The 16,724-nt window shown below is 39.6% G+C and overlaps 1 protein-coding gene across 4 annotated transcripts in view; it reads right to left on the reverse strand.

The window, feature by feature from the left end:
* The window catches only part of GLRA2 (glycine receptor alpha 2), a 127,316-nt gene extending 125,629 nt beyond the window's left edge, over positions 1–1,687 (reverse strand). For 2 of the 4 annotated variants that reach the window (XM_071812830.1, XM_071812831.1), the window contains exon 1: positions 840–1,687. Coding sequence is in view for 2 of the 4 variants with exons in the window: in XM_071812829.1 (XP_071668930.1) it covers positions 840–907 (68 nt within the window). In the remaining 2 variants the exon portion in view is untranslated. The remainder of the gene's footprint in view (positions 1–839) is intronic. The other 2 variants (XM_071812829.1, XM_065843497.2) reach the window with 2 other exon arrangements.
* Between the last annotated feature and the right edge of the window lie 15,037 nt (positions 1,688–16,724).

The raw sequence follows: 16,724 nt of genomic DNA on the forward strand, positions 1-16,724 counted from the left end.
TAAAAGCACCCAGTTAAGATAAAAAGAAAAAATGGAAAATTAATTCACTGTGCTTATTTGGGATGTTTCCGTACAAATTACTTCTGTTTTCATTTAGAGCCCACTAGCTATGAGTTGTGTTGTGATCACAGACTCATGAATATGAACACTGTTTCACTCTGTCACTGTATATACACCTCATTGCTCATGTAAAAACACTTTATATGTGTACACGTAGGTACACAGCACCATACAGTATAATTATGAATTTGATAAAAATGATGTTTTGGTTGATAAGACTGACCTGTTTGCTTTGTATCACAAAAGTAAATAGCTGAAGCAAAAGATCATAAAAAGCTAAAAAAAACCACAACAATCATACGTACTGGTACTTTAAGTGAGCACAATACCAGTCTCATCCAGGGTTTTCCCAAAATCGGCGGACTGGTTCTCTAGTCAAAAATAACTACAACCTTGACAAAACTGATTCAATCATTTCCATAGCTTGAAGAGGAGGGAACCAAAGCAACTTCCGAAACAACCTCTGGTGGGAGCCGAGAATTTGTGTTTTGGAAGTAAAACTGAAGAAAATCTTTTTAGCTATATTGATACACAGTGAAAAAGCATGTCTTTGAATTAGAGAAATGGAAAATAAATCACCTAAATTTGAGATTTTGTGTGTGTGTGTGTTTGTTACCAAGCAACGAGTCTCTGAGTGTAAAAGGGATAGCCTATCTAGAATGAACATTAAATACTCTCAAATATAGCAAACAAACTAGGTTAATGTGACGTAGCACACTTACAGTTATTATTTCCATAACCTTTTGACAAAAATCATCACATAGAGTCGTATCACCTACCTGAAGTTGTTTGTCTCTAAGAAAAATGCAAACAAGGTTGTCAAAATTTTCACTATCTGCCGGTTCATTCCTTCTGCTTTCTGTGATGATTTGGAAAATATCCCAGAAATGAGTCCAGAGAGATGCAAGGAAAAAGTAAGCTGGTGCTGCCTAGATTCCCAAATTCAGCAATAATTTAGTTTTCTTGACAATCAGGAAGAGAAGGTCTGGATCTCTACAAACTGGGGGTAAAAAAGAAGTGTCAGTCCTTGGAATCATGGTCAGGTCAAGCCTAGGCTCATCTCCAGCAGCCAGCACAAAAGAGACAAAGCATCAGACCTGGTTGTTCCCCCACCAGGCTTTTGGTGATGGAGAAAAAAAAAAAAAAAGAGGAAAAGGAAAAGGAAAAGGAAAAGGAAAAGGAAAAGAAGAGGAAACCCAACTACCCGAGGAGCATCATACAAAAGGGAATAGCGCTGAGAGCAGTCAGTTGCCAATATGTTTTATTCCCCTTTCGCTTTGAAAATTAGTATTTATGGACGGTGATGGGGCTACTGGGTCGGTTCTGCTTGTCCCCTCTTTGGGCAGGGAGGTGTCGGAGCTGCCTGGGAGGGAGGGAAGGAGGGAGAGAGGGAGGGATGGAGGAGGGAGGGCCGGAGCGGGCGGGGGCCGCGGGGAACCCCAGCCCCTGTGCAGGAATGAGGCGGGCGGGAGCGCACCGCGCTAGAAATTCAGCGCTCGGACAGCTCCGCGCGCCCCAACGCGCATGCGCCTGGCGGGTGCGCGCGACAGTGTCCGTGTGTGCGCGCCCGGAGGGTGTCCGCGGGCCGCGGGGGCGGTTGTGAGCGGCTTGTGTGTGGGTGTGAGTGTCTCCGTGGGGTGTGTTTGCGGGCATGCAGGAGCGTGTATCTGCGTGGAAGGCGTGCGGTGTGTTTCTGCGAGTGGGGATGTGTATGTTTGGCGGGGGGTGTTTCTGCACGGCGTGGGGGGGAGGGGGGTGGTGTACCTGTGCGTGTGGTGTGGCGCGTTTCTGAGCGGGGGGGCGGTGTGTTTAGGGGTAGGGGGGTGTTTGTGCGTGAGGGGGTGTCTGTGTGTGCTGGTACGTGCGTGGGATGGGTGGTGTATCTGCGTGGTGTGTTTGCGCCTGTGGGAGTGGCTGGGGAGGGGAGCGGTGTGAGGGGGTGTCTTGCGTGTGCGGTGGCTCCGTCTGTAGCATCACGCGTGTGGCTGTGGGAGGTGTGGGGGGGTGGCGGGGTGGGTGCGCACACGCCGCCGGAGGCGCAGCCCCCGCCCGCCGCCCGGGACAGGGGCTGCTGCCGCCGCCCTCGCCCGGCGGCCGCCCGCGGGACACTTTCCCGGCCACCGCCGCCTCCCGCCGGGCTGGCGGCCAGGAGGGCTGGGTGTCGTACCTCTCAAGGGAGGTACCGCCTTCCTGCAGGTGCCTGTGGCGAGACAGGGGGGGCAGACCTCCCCCTCCTTCCTGGGGAGGAGGAGGAAGGAGCCCCCGCTGCTCCGCGGCTGGGGACTGCATGCAGAGAAGGATGCTGGCCCCCATTTTGGGAGCTTCTCTGTTAAGACGGGTGGGTGTGAGGGGGAGGAAAGAGTGGTCTACGGGGAGTTTGTAGAGAAACCACAGTGGGGAGATAGCGTAGTTTCCAATTTTTACTAGTTTTATTTCTTTTCTCCATGTGGTAGAGAAGAAGATAATGGCAAGCAGCTTATTAGGGGATGTTTCCATCTGCAGACCCTGGCATACTGGGAGGAGATACTTCTCCTTTTATCTGTGGGGAGTTGAAACAGGGGATACAATTACCCAAGACCCTGCAGATGGCCAGTGATGGAGAAGGACTGAGGCCCAGCTTTGCCTTTCTCCAAAGTCCCAGTCCTGTGCCCTTACCCCAGTGCTTCCCACGACTTCAGTTGCTCAGTTACAGGTTCTTACATTAAACCCAAGCTGTCACTGAGGTGTCATGTTGTTCAGGAGAAGGGAGTAACTTGCCCCTCTGAAGCACATATGGCGACTGATGAAAACTCCGCTCAACACACTACAACACTTAAAGCATTTGGGTAACACGGTTTTAAATGGGCAGCTGGGGAAAATGCTTTTTCCTCTGCTACCACCATGATTTTCCCTCCTTCCTGCCACTGGTTACTTTCTAGTTCTGTGTAGTCTACAACACTCTGAGAAGAAGATGGATGCTTCTCCATCAGTTTAGTTGCTTCCCATTGGAAAATCCTACGTTTTGTGTAAATCAGAACCAAATCTGTTTCAACAATCTGGAAACCAATTTCTGCAAATATTTTGTCATTTTTACCCATTTTATATTCCCAAAATAAATTACTCTTCTTCAGTTTTAGGTGTAGCTATATTCTCCCACCACAAAACCAGTCCACCTGAACACTGCTTTACTTCCACCAGAGTACTTGCACATTTCTCTTATCACCAAGTAAAAGCCCTACCACTTCATGACAGATACTCTTATGATGTTTGTAATCACCTTCAACAAATTACTTTCGAAAAGCAGTAGTTCTATTCCCATGTTAGCAAGAGATCAAAGCCACTTGCCGTTCACTAAATGAAACTCTGTTGTTACATTTTGTTTATTTTACTCTAATACTGTGGGAAATGCCTGGAAAAATCTACCATACTAGCTATTCATAGGTGCAAAAGCTCAATTATACAATATTTTATGTACAAATAAATGAAATAACTGGAAAAAAACAGTCCAAACATCCAAATGTAAATTGAATCTTTTATTGCCTGGCCTGCTATTTCAGTAGGATAAAGGAAGGTGCAGCAGAAGAAAGGCCATATAATTTGTTTTCATTAAAACTATCAATGTTTAACAGTAGACATTGAGGGCTGATGCTGAATCACTGTACTGTAACATCCTCTAACCTCTTTAGAAGATTGGACCTCCTGCTAACATATTAAAGAAAAGAGGTTGTGTTACATATCCTACTGCAGTGACTTGTTCTGAGAAATAAAGCTCCTAAAACTGAATCTGGAATAGTTTTGAGTCAACAAAGACGTACTTTTCAAAATTTGTGCCTGTCCCCATCTAGACAGGAACCCAATAATGCTGCTATATATTGTTACCTTGGGTTAAGATAAATCAAGAAATCAGAAAGCAACAATTTCTATCAGTTGAGAGAAAAACTATGTCTCTTTAACCTACACTGCCACCTGCTTAAAAGTGTGGGGAATCTCAGGACTGCTTGAAGAGTTCCTAATGCAGAAATCACTGAATACAGTGGGTATGTTTCCAGTGAGGCTGTTCACATGGATTTCGTGACATGGCATGCTTTTAAAGACCTATTAATGTTCATTAACTTTTTGGGCAGAAGAAACTAACAACATTTCTGCAAGTTTTCTAACTAGAGAAAACCTACTTGAAATTCTGCTTTCCAAGATTTAACTGCTAGAGACCGTTTTCTGCCCTTCATGGCTCTTTGAAATGTTCAATAACTATATCCCTAAGCTGAACAAACGTTTCAGGAAGTTCTTCAAAATAACCTGTCCTCAATCGGGGTGGGGGTTGTAAAAACATGGTGAGGCATGTAGTAATGAATATTTACACTATCTACTCCATCATTCCTTACACCTAAAAATGCTCAGAGGCTTCAGTGGCATGTTACTCTACATGCTAGTTACATGGAAGTGCCAAACAAAACATAATTATTAAGGGTTGAAGACAGTGTGTTACTGATATGAACTTAAGTAACAGCAGTGTTCGCTCAAATATCTCTCCTCTTGACACTCTGAGGACTCAAAGCAACCATTTTCTTTAACCAGAGGGTTCCAGGTCATGGTGAATGCATATGGGGGTGAGGTAGATTTCACCTCTTTTCCATGTATTAGCATGTGTGAAAATTTCTTACTTCCAGCCATTATTGCAACTCAGACTCTCCTCACCCTCCTTCTATTTAAAAAGAAAAAATAATGTTTATAGTTGTTTTAAATACTTTAAGTCTGTAACTTGTCATTTATTCAAATTAAATAGTGTCTATACAGTGTATACTTGATGGTGATGGATGATTCACAGCACTGCAGACCATGGAGGACCATTTGGAAGCAGCACACCTGGACATACACTGTGCTTCCCAGTGTCCCCTTCCTGTGCAAGAGCCAGAGCAGCAAGCAGCACAGCCATGGATCTGCAGCAGTTTCTGGATGAGCTGTGTAGATCAAGTTGCATGCATGCATGTTTTTTCCAGTATCATTCATCTGTTATCTCTCACAACACATTCCTGACAGTAGAAGTGTGGCAAAAGAATGGGAGTCAAGGATTCCAACCTGGGATGGGGAGACTTGTCTTGCAATGGCACAGAGAGGTGAAGAAAGGTGAGAGAAATACTGTCCTTCCAGTAAAGAGGCTAAATAACGCATCGCTGCAGTTCCTCAGGCATATATCAATGCTTAATCATTGTACTAAATACGATATATTATGTCAACTATGAACTGATTTAGTAATTTCTCTATTCCACCTGATTTTCTGAAGCATTAACTTCTGGGCAGAAAACAGGACAGAATCGCTCTGTTTCCACGTAAACGGTTTTTATAGTGGTGTTGTGATTTAACCCCAACAGGCAACTAAGGCCCACGCAGCTGCTCACTCACTCACTGATCAGTGGGATGGCGGAGAAAATCAGAAGGGTAAAAGTAAGAAAACTCATGGATTGAAACAAAAGTAGTTTAATAGGTAGAGCAAAAACTGCACACACAAGCAAAGCAAAGCAAGGGATTCATTCACCACTTCCCATGGGCAGGCAGGTGTTCAGCCATCTCCAGGAAAGCCAGGCTCCATCGCATGTAATGGTTACTTGGGAAGAAAAACACCATAAATCTGAATGTCTCCGCCTTCCTTCTTATTCCCCAAGCTTTATATACTGAGCATGATGCCATATGGTATGGGATATTCCTTTGGTCAGTTGGGTTCAGCTGTCCTACCTGTGTCTCTTCCCAACTTCTTGTGCACTCCCCACTTTCTTGTTGACAGACCACTTGAAACTTGTGTTAATATGAAATCTGTTTCAGTGAATGACAGTGATAGTCTTGGTTGTGTTAGGATAAAGCAATAGCTAGTTGTTCAGCTGTTCAAATTATGTATTTCAAACATTTTTTATATCTGACATAAGCAGATATAACAAAGCATTTGTCAATTCAGATCCATTTTGTATATATTAAAAATATTTTCACATCCTGCCTCCTTTATTCATATTATAAGCGTGAGTTTCTCTTCTGTATTACACATTACACAGGCCTGTTTAGATGATTGATAGCTCTCCTCATGTGGTACCAGTGAAGCCATTACAGATCAGGGGAGTGTTTCATACAAATAAAATGACAACATCTGTCATTTGGAGAAGGATAATGGTGGAAATAAGGGAAAATATTAATATAACCTTATATATAATTCAACGTGTCCAGATCTCCTTTGGGAGTAGGAGGAGGGAGAAAAGTTAAAATGAACAACTTATGCAGTCCTTGGCCTTCAGTCCCAGTATCAAGTTAATACAGGGAGGGGCTGGTAGATGTATGAACAGGAGAAAAAATAGTACTCAGAAACATCACAAAATTATTCATACACGTTTCATATTGCCTTCTGTCAATTTAGATGTGAATCTGAACAATTTCAAACATTTGGTGTAATTTATGACTTAAATTCCTTAAGACAACTCATATTATATATCACAGATTTCAAGAAAGTATCCAGAGTGAACCCTTCCACCAAAGGCAGCCTCCTCTAATGACCAAAATCAATCTGAAATTTTAAACTGTTGCCTTTCCTCTTAAGTCTTCTCTAGCAACATCGGAACCTTCTCATTTGGAAATATTTGCTGGCTTAGTGGAAGGGGCCCCAGAAGACAGAAGTGGTTCCAGACCCATTCCAGCAGTGGATTTCTTCCTCTCTGCACTGTGCTGCTTCATTTTATGATGATCAGGAGGAAGAGGTGGCCTGGATTGACAGGGTGCTGTCCATCACCTGCCTTCATGCAAGTCCAGGAACAGAGTGTGCAGGAAATAACCGTGTATACTTCTGCATACTTACATCAAAAGTACAGTTGAGTGAGCTGCAATAGAAGTTCTTGTTCCTTTGTATGTGTCTGGACTTTGAATCACTACCCCTAAGTCATCATTTCTACAGAACAAACAGTTTACAACTCTTGTTTCAATCTCAAATGAATGGAAACATCACCAGTCACAATTTCTACAAAAGACATCACATACAAATTGAAATTACTGAGTGGGGTCACTGAAAAGAAAAATCAATTGTGTGAACTATGTTATTTTTGAGTTTGCTATATATGAACCTGTACTCAACGAATTTATTGCAAATGCATGCTCATGCCCACTTCCTTTGTTTACTTTACCCCAGCTAATCACAGCTTCGAGAGACAAGTTTTCTGCAGGAAATCAACAAGCCATTCAATTCTTAGAATTTTGTAGCTGAGCTCAGTGCCTGACCAACATTCATTCAGCTTTAGCATTTCAAAGTTTTTAAGTTCTGGCAGACGCAGTGGCAAGATTTAGCTAATCTGTGTCTGATAAGATGACTAACAAAGAATTCTGTTATATTAAGATGATTTATCTAGTGAACATTTGCTTCTGATATATATATCTATACATGAAAATTCTGTCACACTTCTTGATTTCATTTGCAGTAATTATTTTGTTCCAGATGTTATAGATTAACCCAATGAACAAAATATGTTACTTCTAGTTAGATCAGAGACTTCAGCAGACAGCAGAGTTGTATAGTAACAATGACTAATGCTGCACATCGTAATCAGTTTAATCATGTCTTCCCTTAATGCTTGTAAGCTAAACTTGCTTCTGTTCTGATGGTATTATTTTGGTCTTTGATATTTAATCAAGTATGCATTCTTCCTGGCTTGCAACAAAACAATTTTTTACTCTATTTAATGCTTCTCAAGATTATTCAAAGTAACATTTTTAAACAGACTTTACAATATGGCATCTGATTTACCCATAAGAATGTTAAGATCCAAAGTGGTGTAATCATGTATGCTGACTGAAGAAAAGCTGTAAAGCTTTATTTATTTATGAATGGATTACAAGTGTTTCTTTAAACTGACCTTTTAATTTTATATGCCTGGTGAAGAACATGATGAAAACAATCACAGTAGAAAATATATATGATTTAGATAATTATGTGTGTCCTGCCTGCTCTGGTTCTACCTTACCAGGATTAGCCATCCCCTAGCTAATCCAAAATGCAGACACACACTAATTTTCAGTACTGCCAACAAAAGAAAAACAAACAAACAAAAATAAAACCAAACAAAAACAAACAAACAAAAAAACAAACCAAAGAAATAAAAACAACCTCACCTTCCTCCCAGGTGATATTTGGACACTTAGCTGTGGCATTAGAACTACAAAGATCTTCGGTCACAGAACAACATGTTGTCACTATATTGTAGAGTATGCAATAAGGCATCAACATCACAAAACAAATACTGATGTGTGCTCTGACAAGTTCATTTTGTGGTTTTCCACACTAAAGAGGTGTCACTCACTTCTATTTTTTCCTCTAGCGTTTACTAGAGAGGAGTAACAAGAGCAAACATGTGAATGTGTGGGTGCATAAACACTTCCCCTGTCTTTTCTACAGTTCTAGCTACTGGAATGGAAAGTGCTTTTTCTATCTAATCTGACAACCTCTTCGGATTCTGTAGTGGAGTGTAGAAAAGGAGGAATCTCAGTTTCTGCATCCCAGTGACTAACTGACTGCTCTGCAGCCACCTGGTAACAGGCAGAATTTGGGTATTCCTGTGACAAGGAGACTATTAAACTTCAAAAACAGAAGAAAGACCTGAAGATGCGTTGACTCCAGACTCACAGGCTACATGTTATGGGTATGCACATTCAGAATCAGCTTTCTCTGTGAATAGAGGTGTCTGCAAGGTATACTCTAAGTCATTAGCAACATTAGAGCTATGATTGCTTCTCAACTTTAAAGTATCTGTTTGCCTATGACAGTAGTATGTGCTGTGGCAGGGTCAGGTTCTTGGGACCTAGAGGAGTTAAAACGCTGCTGAGTTATGTCTCAGTTGCCTGCAAGGCTGTCTGAGATCCAAAAACGAACAGTGTTCCAGAAAGAGTGATTTGTTTGTAAATTTAATGAGCAACACTAGCATGCTATGTGATTTTACATAAAAGATGTTCTTGGATTTCTCCTAGCATACAGTGAATAACAGATGGCACTAGAAAAGTTGCATAAACCAGTATTTAAAACTTGTTGAAGAAAATTTTATTATTCAAGAAGCCGTATATGATCACATAATTAAGGGCTATAACATAATGCGTTATTCACTATGGGGTAAAATGAAGATTGCCCATACATTTCCTGACTGGAATGCTTAACCATGCAGGTTTTTATTCTCTCACCTTGCTTTTTGTATGAAATTTTATTAATCCAATGTGTAAATTATCTTCTCACATCTGGTGATATTCACTGACAAAACCAGTACTGAATGACAGAGAGATGATACAAAGAAAAAAATATTACAAAACATATCTTTTAGCTAAATTCTTCTCTTTGGAAAGTAATTAAGCAACAAGTTTCTATTAAATATTTTACCTACATTATTGCTGCTGCCCTGACAGGAATTTAACTAATGCTTATTAACTCACTGCATTGAACAGTGGTCTATAGTACAGTTGTAATAAGATTTTATGAAGAGTTACCAATTTAAAATTTCCATTCCCTCCCAGTGCATGTACATAATTGCTATCAATACCAATGTGAGTTGCACATTCATTACACAGTATGTACTAAGAGGAGAAAGCGGCTCCTATGGAGAATGTGGATCTGTTCATATCTCTCTCTCAATTGTTTACACTGTAGGGAATAAGCAAAGGTCATTCTCCCAGGCTTTTCTCCTTTCTTGCCAAAGTATGAGCCAAATTAAAGTCAATTGGAGTTTCATTGGAGCTTTCAGACATTATAAGGATTGAGCTTGTTAACCAGGTTTGCTTCAAAGCTCTTATTAAAAAACCAAACAAACAAACAAACAAACAAACAAAAAAACCCACACTGTTTTGTTTTTGAGTAAATTCAGTAAAGGCTGCTTCTGCCAAGGTTCTAGTCACCCCCACAGTTATATTTTCTGGTTAGGTAGCTACTGCCTCTTTGAAAATCATCTGGGTTGAGGAGTATCCTAAGAACAAAAACATTTGCTATTCATAAAGGAATATATTTTGGCAAAATTGAAGTGTTCAGCCTTTGCTGCTTCAATGATCATTAGTATACAACAAGAGACAAAAAGAAAAAAAAAAAAAACAACCCCAAAGTCTTCCTAACAACACAGTCTTAAAATACTAAGATTGTCCCCCAGCTGTTGATATCTGTGTTAAAAAAGATAAGAACAGTACTGAGTTTTTGAAAGAAAGACATTAACCACTAATTACTGTTGTAGTGTTGTGGAATTAATGTTGATAGCAAGCTAAAGACTGACAGCAATATAGAAAGACAGCCTTCAAGTTTATTTAAGCAAATATAGATTCAGGAGTAATCAGCCCTCACAGCATAGCTACAGACTCTTAGTGATACACTTAGACTGTTTCCACAGTCCAGTCAGAGACACAAGGAGCCTGGACTGTCAGCATCCTCAGTTTTTGTCTTTTTTCTTAAACTTGAGGTCTTCCAAGCTAAAACATGCAAACTTCTGTCGAATTTTCTGCACCTCAGTCATATGAATTGTACAGGACTTTAAAATAATGGAAAAACATTTTTTGAATAAAATAAACCCTATAAATTACAGTTTTGTTAATGGCATTGAGAAGAAGGCATCATTAAAAATAATCGTCCTGGACTTTTTGTTGTTGTTTTAGGAAAATCTTCCCTAAAGAATGAATTAAAATTCTAGTATGGTGCAGAATGCCCTCCAAATTTGATCTGGCAAAACAGGATGCAGAAAAACTTTGAAGCCTGTGCAACTTTCAGTGACACTCAGAAAGCAGCAAGTTATCAGCCAGGAGAAGGCAGCAACTTTCTTACATCTAACCTCTCTCTGTTGGTGCAAGGCAATGCACCTCTCATGTTTGGCTGCCAGATCTGGTATTTCAACAGTTCATCAGCACTTCTAGCTCTGCTCCCTTGGATGCCAACCAAAAATTAGTTAGGTGCAGGGTCAAGAAAAATATTTTTACTAGAAATGAAGAGGAAATACTGCCACCACAGCAAATATGTAGTCCTTACACAGCATGTCCTTGAACAGTTCTTGAAGGAGATTGCAATGCATGTGTCAGTTTTCCCAGTATTTAAGATCAGAATTGCAATTTGCTTGCATGTGAACATTTTGGGCACCCAAAGACAGTCTTCTAGAAAACCTCGTAACTGAAGTTAGCATCAGCCTACCTTACCCTCTCCCACCTAAGCCATTGCAAACAATAAATCCCAGCTGCATCAGGTGAATCCTCAGGCACTCCCAAGATGCAGAAAGCTCAGCTGCAAGTGTTTGCGTTTTACAGACAACTGCTGTCTTGGAGCTCTGGGAATGGAAATCCACAATTTTCATGTCTTTGAATTAACCCAAGAGCTTATGTGTTTCAGTTAACCATCTGTTCTTTTTTCTCTCTTAAGAAAAATTTGCTAGGATGCTGAAGTCTTCCTTACGATTTTTTTTATGATTATTTGGAATCTTTTAATGTGGGGATATCTTCTGATATCAGTTGTTGGGATAAAAATAAGTAACTGGAACACAGTGGAAAAAAAAAACTAAAACAAACAAACAACAAACAAACAAACAACAAAAGCAACAACAACAAAACTAAGATAAATGGCAATCAGTGCACAATTAATGAATCATCTTCCCTATTCTATTTAACCCAAGAGGAAAATCAAATGCGCTTCACGCCGAAATAAAGCGTGATATACTGTATCAAGTCTTGCTAGAAGGTAGCTAAGTTGCTTGCAGACTTTTAAAAACCTAGATTTATTTATCTAGTGGACCTAAGTGGTCCCTTTAGAGTACTACTGAAGATGTTTCTATGAATTATTCATACAACCTGGTTTTAGTATTGAAGGTTTATAGCATATCATTGGTGGTGCTTTTTGCAAACAGGCAGTGCAGAGAATTTAAAAGATTGATTTTGTGTATACTCTGACCACATTCTTCTGTTACATTTCTACCTAATTTCAGTGCTGGAAATGGAAACTACCCTTAGTTCACAAGGGAAACTTTACACAGTTAGATTCACTGACATATTCCGTATTCATCTCATGAATGTTGGCCTATATCAGTGTTGCTTTTTTTTCAGAAACACTGCAAGGAATATATTTTAAATATATTATAAATTTTCTATTTGCTTATTTTTGTTTTTTAAAATCCAAATTCTCTTCCCTGATCTGCATCACTGACTTCCACATCTTTGTGTAGAACTCATATTGATATCAAGATAAACTGTAACTATTTAAGACTTAATTTACCTCCTAATGCAATAAAAACAAGTCTGTGTTCTAACTTCAGTTAGAACTCATGTTCATTGGGATATAATAATAATTGGGATATAATAATTGGGAATAAATATGCAGAGAAAGGAAAGGGAGAGTTCAGACTTTGGCTTCCTATTTTTGTTACAATTGCTTTTTACACAACTTTTTAGAAATGTAAAACTATTTCTCTGAATAAAAATGCTGATCTTTTTCATTTAGCAAACATCAATCTCTTTGCCCTGTATTTTAGTTAGAGCACGGTCTTCCTTCATCTAACTTCTTTTCTTGTGATGAAACATGATTCATGATGTCTCTGATCCTTCACAACAAACTCAGAGAAGTTTAGTCTCTTCTACATTATCTGTTTTCATTTTTTAACATATACCTTCAAAGTAACTTCCTACTATATATGCTAAACACTGGTTCAGTCCCACAAAAATCACTGATCCATCAAATTTCCTTCATAGGAAAGGTCACCCAATTCCTCCATGGCCATGAATTTCATCCAGCGCTTCTTGCCCCACTACAAAATTCAAAAACTGAAACTCAGTCTGAGTCACTACATGATCTCAACAAGTGGCAAATATCTGTAATGAGAAATGCCTCTTTTCCCAACACAGAGTTACAAGACACGGTTTAGGATGACTGTCTGTGGAGACAAACCTAGACTTATTCTACAAGAAAAATAGTTTAAAATGAAGATTGTGTCCAATCTAGAAGGGAGCAATCCTACTTGTATAAACAAGATAGTATCATTTATATGTGGGATGCTATCTTGATCTGGGTAAGTATCTATAAGTATTATTCAGTTTTTGTTATCACTGAGTCTGAGGAATGCAATCTAACTGAAGAGTAGTGCTTCCGAGTCACCGGTGCAATACTTTTCCCACAGAAATCTTGTTTCAGGCCAGCTACCTGGAAACACTGAGAAAAGAAACCTGCTATGTCCATGCTACTTTGTCACTGAGGACTCTTCTTCAGATACCACAGTGCTGACTCTGAACTTCGAAAGTTCACCTAGAATTATTTTAGAATAATATTATTTCCTAATTATTTCATTATTATTTCTTCCAGAGGTAATCCAGAATATGTGTGATATAAGCAGCATTTTCCTTTAAAAACCACATTTATTTTCACCCACAAAACCAAACGAGTGTCTGTTCTTTCTTCCCCCCTTTCATATATTCTCATATTCAGACCTTCAGAGTCCAAAATGTACAAGGTGTAGAGGATATTACTGGGAACGCTCACTGCAGAAATGCAGATGAGCAGCTGGTGAGCTTCAAGTCCATCAGCTTTGTTAAATGTCACGAACAGAACTGTTGACCCCATCTCCATTTAGTGGCCAGATTCAGAAGGTTCCCAGACACGCTCAGTAGACCAATGCCATCAATCCTGGAAAAAGAGCATGTCTGAATCTCCCATAATAATTCCTGTAGATCTTCACTCTTGATTCACATTTTGAGACTCTCTTTTTTAGCACCATTTCACAAAGTCAAGTATATTCTGATATCACATATGTGGGAAACAAAACCAGGCATAAAAAAGAATAAGGCCTTTTCTATCATTCCAGATATTCAAAAGCATCAAAAAAATCCAGGCATTCACATCATATATTTGCACGACACAAACCCTTCATATGTGACCTGAAAATGATAGAATATTACAGCCACGATCAACAGAAGCACCTGATCCCCACAGTGAAAAGGCCTTGGTGTCTGCACTGGCAATGGCAGCGCACCCCATTATCACATAATCAGAACCCACACGAGCCTGCCTGATGCTGGGGACCTGTCACCTACAGAGTTCTCAGGACTCCAAAGCATCTCCAGCCTTCATTCTCACTTGATTCTGTGAGGTTCCGTCTTAAAATTTAGACCCTATGGTTAAAGAGAAAGTAAAGGAAACTTTTACAGTTTAGATATTAATGGTTTTATTTCACTTTGCACACAGCTTCTGGGTTTTTTTTTTTGATTCCACGTGTCATTTGAAACTTAACCACAGTAGTAATACCCTGTTTTTTTCACCTGGTAGAAGTGATGAAATACATTGCCTTTATCTTCATATCAAAAGTTTACATACAGTCTTGACTGACTGATGGTCCGGCTACAGAAATTTGTTTGACTTCCTCTCTCACCTGTGTGAGGAAAATACCTGAGTCACTGGGGACATATGTAGCACAATGGTCACTTGAGTTGATTACCTGACTCAGTCACCCAGACCAGCAACAAAATGTGGGTCTAAGTTTCCATGGAAATGGTATAAATGAGTTGAAAAATTACATATACTGACAAGTGGATGCCTGATTTGGTGAATCTTCTGTAGAGCGATAAAAATAAAATGAGCTTAATCAAATTTTTATTTGTATTTTTTCACACAAGCTGACATTTACTGTGAATATTTTGGAGGTATTTGCCAGTTCTTCTTTGTTCAGTTCCACGTCATCTGATAAAATGCCTCTGAGAACTGGATGAGTGGGGTGGGGGGTTAATGCCACCTTCAATGCAGGAGGTGGTAAGATCCCTCGTAAATGTTGGAGCTAATTAAAGAAGTTTTAGATGGCTGATTATTAAGGATAACAGTATTTTTCCTAACTGATAAAACATGGTTTTCATTCTTAAAGATTAGACCTCATTATTCTAAAGCAGAACAGCAAGAAAACTTCTAAAATTTCATGTATAGTCTATTCCAGATGACACATATCTCAGTGGCACTTCCAGTACTTTTTTAAAGGGAGAGATTGTATAATCACTAATGGTACAGCTTGTCAAGAATGGTTCTATTCACCAAATCAATTGATTTTGGCTCCTCATCTTATGTCTAGAACAATTAACTGAACCTTAGGTCCTCTACCCCCTTTTTTTTTTGGTTGAACTGCAGTAGGAAAAGCAGACACAGCAGGAAAATATGAACCATAAACATCTGACTTTATCTAAGAAAGATAAATTAGTAGCCACATATTGTCTTTCATGGAAGATATTAATGGAATTTCCACACTCAGAACAAATGAAGTTTTAATCCAATATTTTAAAAACACACACATATATGTTTGAAGAGTAGCATATTAGAGCTTATGTATTAAAGTTTTCATTTGTCAAAGAACATTGAACATTTTTCAGAATTAGAAGGCTAGATATATTGCTTTTTTGTTTTTATTTTCTGCCAGGCCATGAGCACTACTAAATTAATCCCCCATATTTACTCAGCTTATGACTTCGTCAGACTCTTATTTTCAAAACACTAACTTGGAGACCAAATACTCCAGTGTGCCCATAAGCAGAATCAAGCAATGAAATCATGAGGGAGAAAGTGACTGGCTTGCTGGGATGTCTCAGGCCATTCCCTGCCTGCAGATGGGTCTCCTGTGATGTCCCCTCTAAAGTCTCCTCTGTGTGGAGTGAGCAGGTTTACCTCCTGGCTCCTGGGTTCTCTGCTGCCCCATCTTCTCTCTCGTGCCCACCCAGGTGCAGCTCACAATACTCTCCCCAGCAGCAACCTCTGGCTTACTCTGCCTGTGCATATATCTAAGAGTCATGTATCATGTATCTTTTACCTAGACTCTGAACTGATCTAGTGACTGGATGCTTAATATTGCAGGAATAATGAATTATAATAGCTGACCATAGGAAAGGATTAAAGCAAACAAGGATCAATGGTAAAAAAAAAAAAAAAAAAAAAGAAAGAGAGAGAGAAAAAAAAGTCTGTAACAGGTTTTGGATCAAAGACCTTGAATTTTTCAGTAAATATATATCTGTGTACAAATAAAATAAATCTCTGTTACACAGGCTGAGCTATATCTACAAATGTTAAGAATTTTCTTATTTAATGTTAAGTTCTGGATGTTATCTCTCCTACATTGTTGGTATAGGCATTTGAAAATACCAACATGGCCAAACATTTGTTCAGACTAAAATTTTAGTTTGCCTTTTGTACCCACAGGAGACAGCAAGAGTTTTGGATACATCTCTTTGTATTAATGACTCCACGGCTATAATCCACAGCCCACTGGTGTCTGTGAAACAGTCAAAAAGATGCAGTTTTCATTAAAAGTTCGAGACATGGACTGGTCCATGAAAAGTTGTGAAGTTTGCATTAATATAGTCAAGGATTCTGAGGATCACTATTACAGGCAACCCATAAGACAAAGGAAAGGCTTTGCTTTTGCCTCATGGTTTGATACGATGTGCACAATATCAGCACACCACTTCCCCCCCACACACACCCCAATGCGATGGCTTTCCTACTCTGCTTATCACAGATTCCTTCATCTGTATACCTTAGTAACGCAATGTACCTAAATGTAATATTGCGTGACATGTCTTGTTTACCTTTATAGCCACTTTTTGTCCTTCAGTTCTTTAACTGAACAATAACTCTGCATCTTTCAGACCAGGATTCATTAGACATGCTCCATTCTGCCATAGAATTCTTGCAGACTGGC

Source organism: Patagioenas fasciata, chromosome 1 (assembly GCF_037038585.1).
Source record: "Patagioenas fasciata isolate bPatFas1 chromosome 1, bPatFas1.hap1, whole genome shotgun sequence".
NCBI classification, from domain to species: domain Eukaryota; kingdom Metazoa; phylum Chordata; class Aves; order Columbiformes; family Columbidae; genus Patagioenas; species Patagioenas fasciata.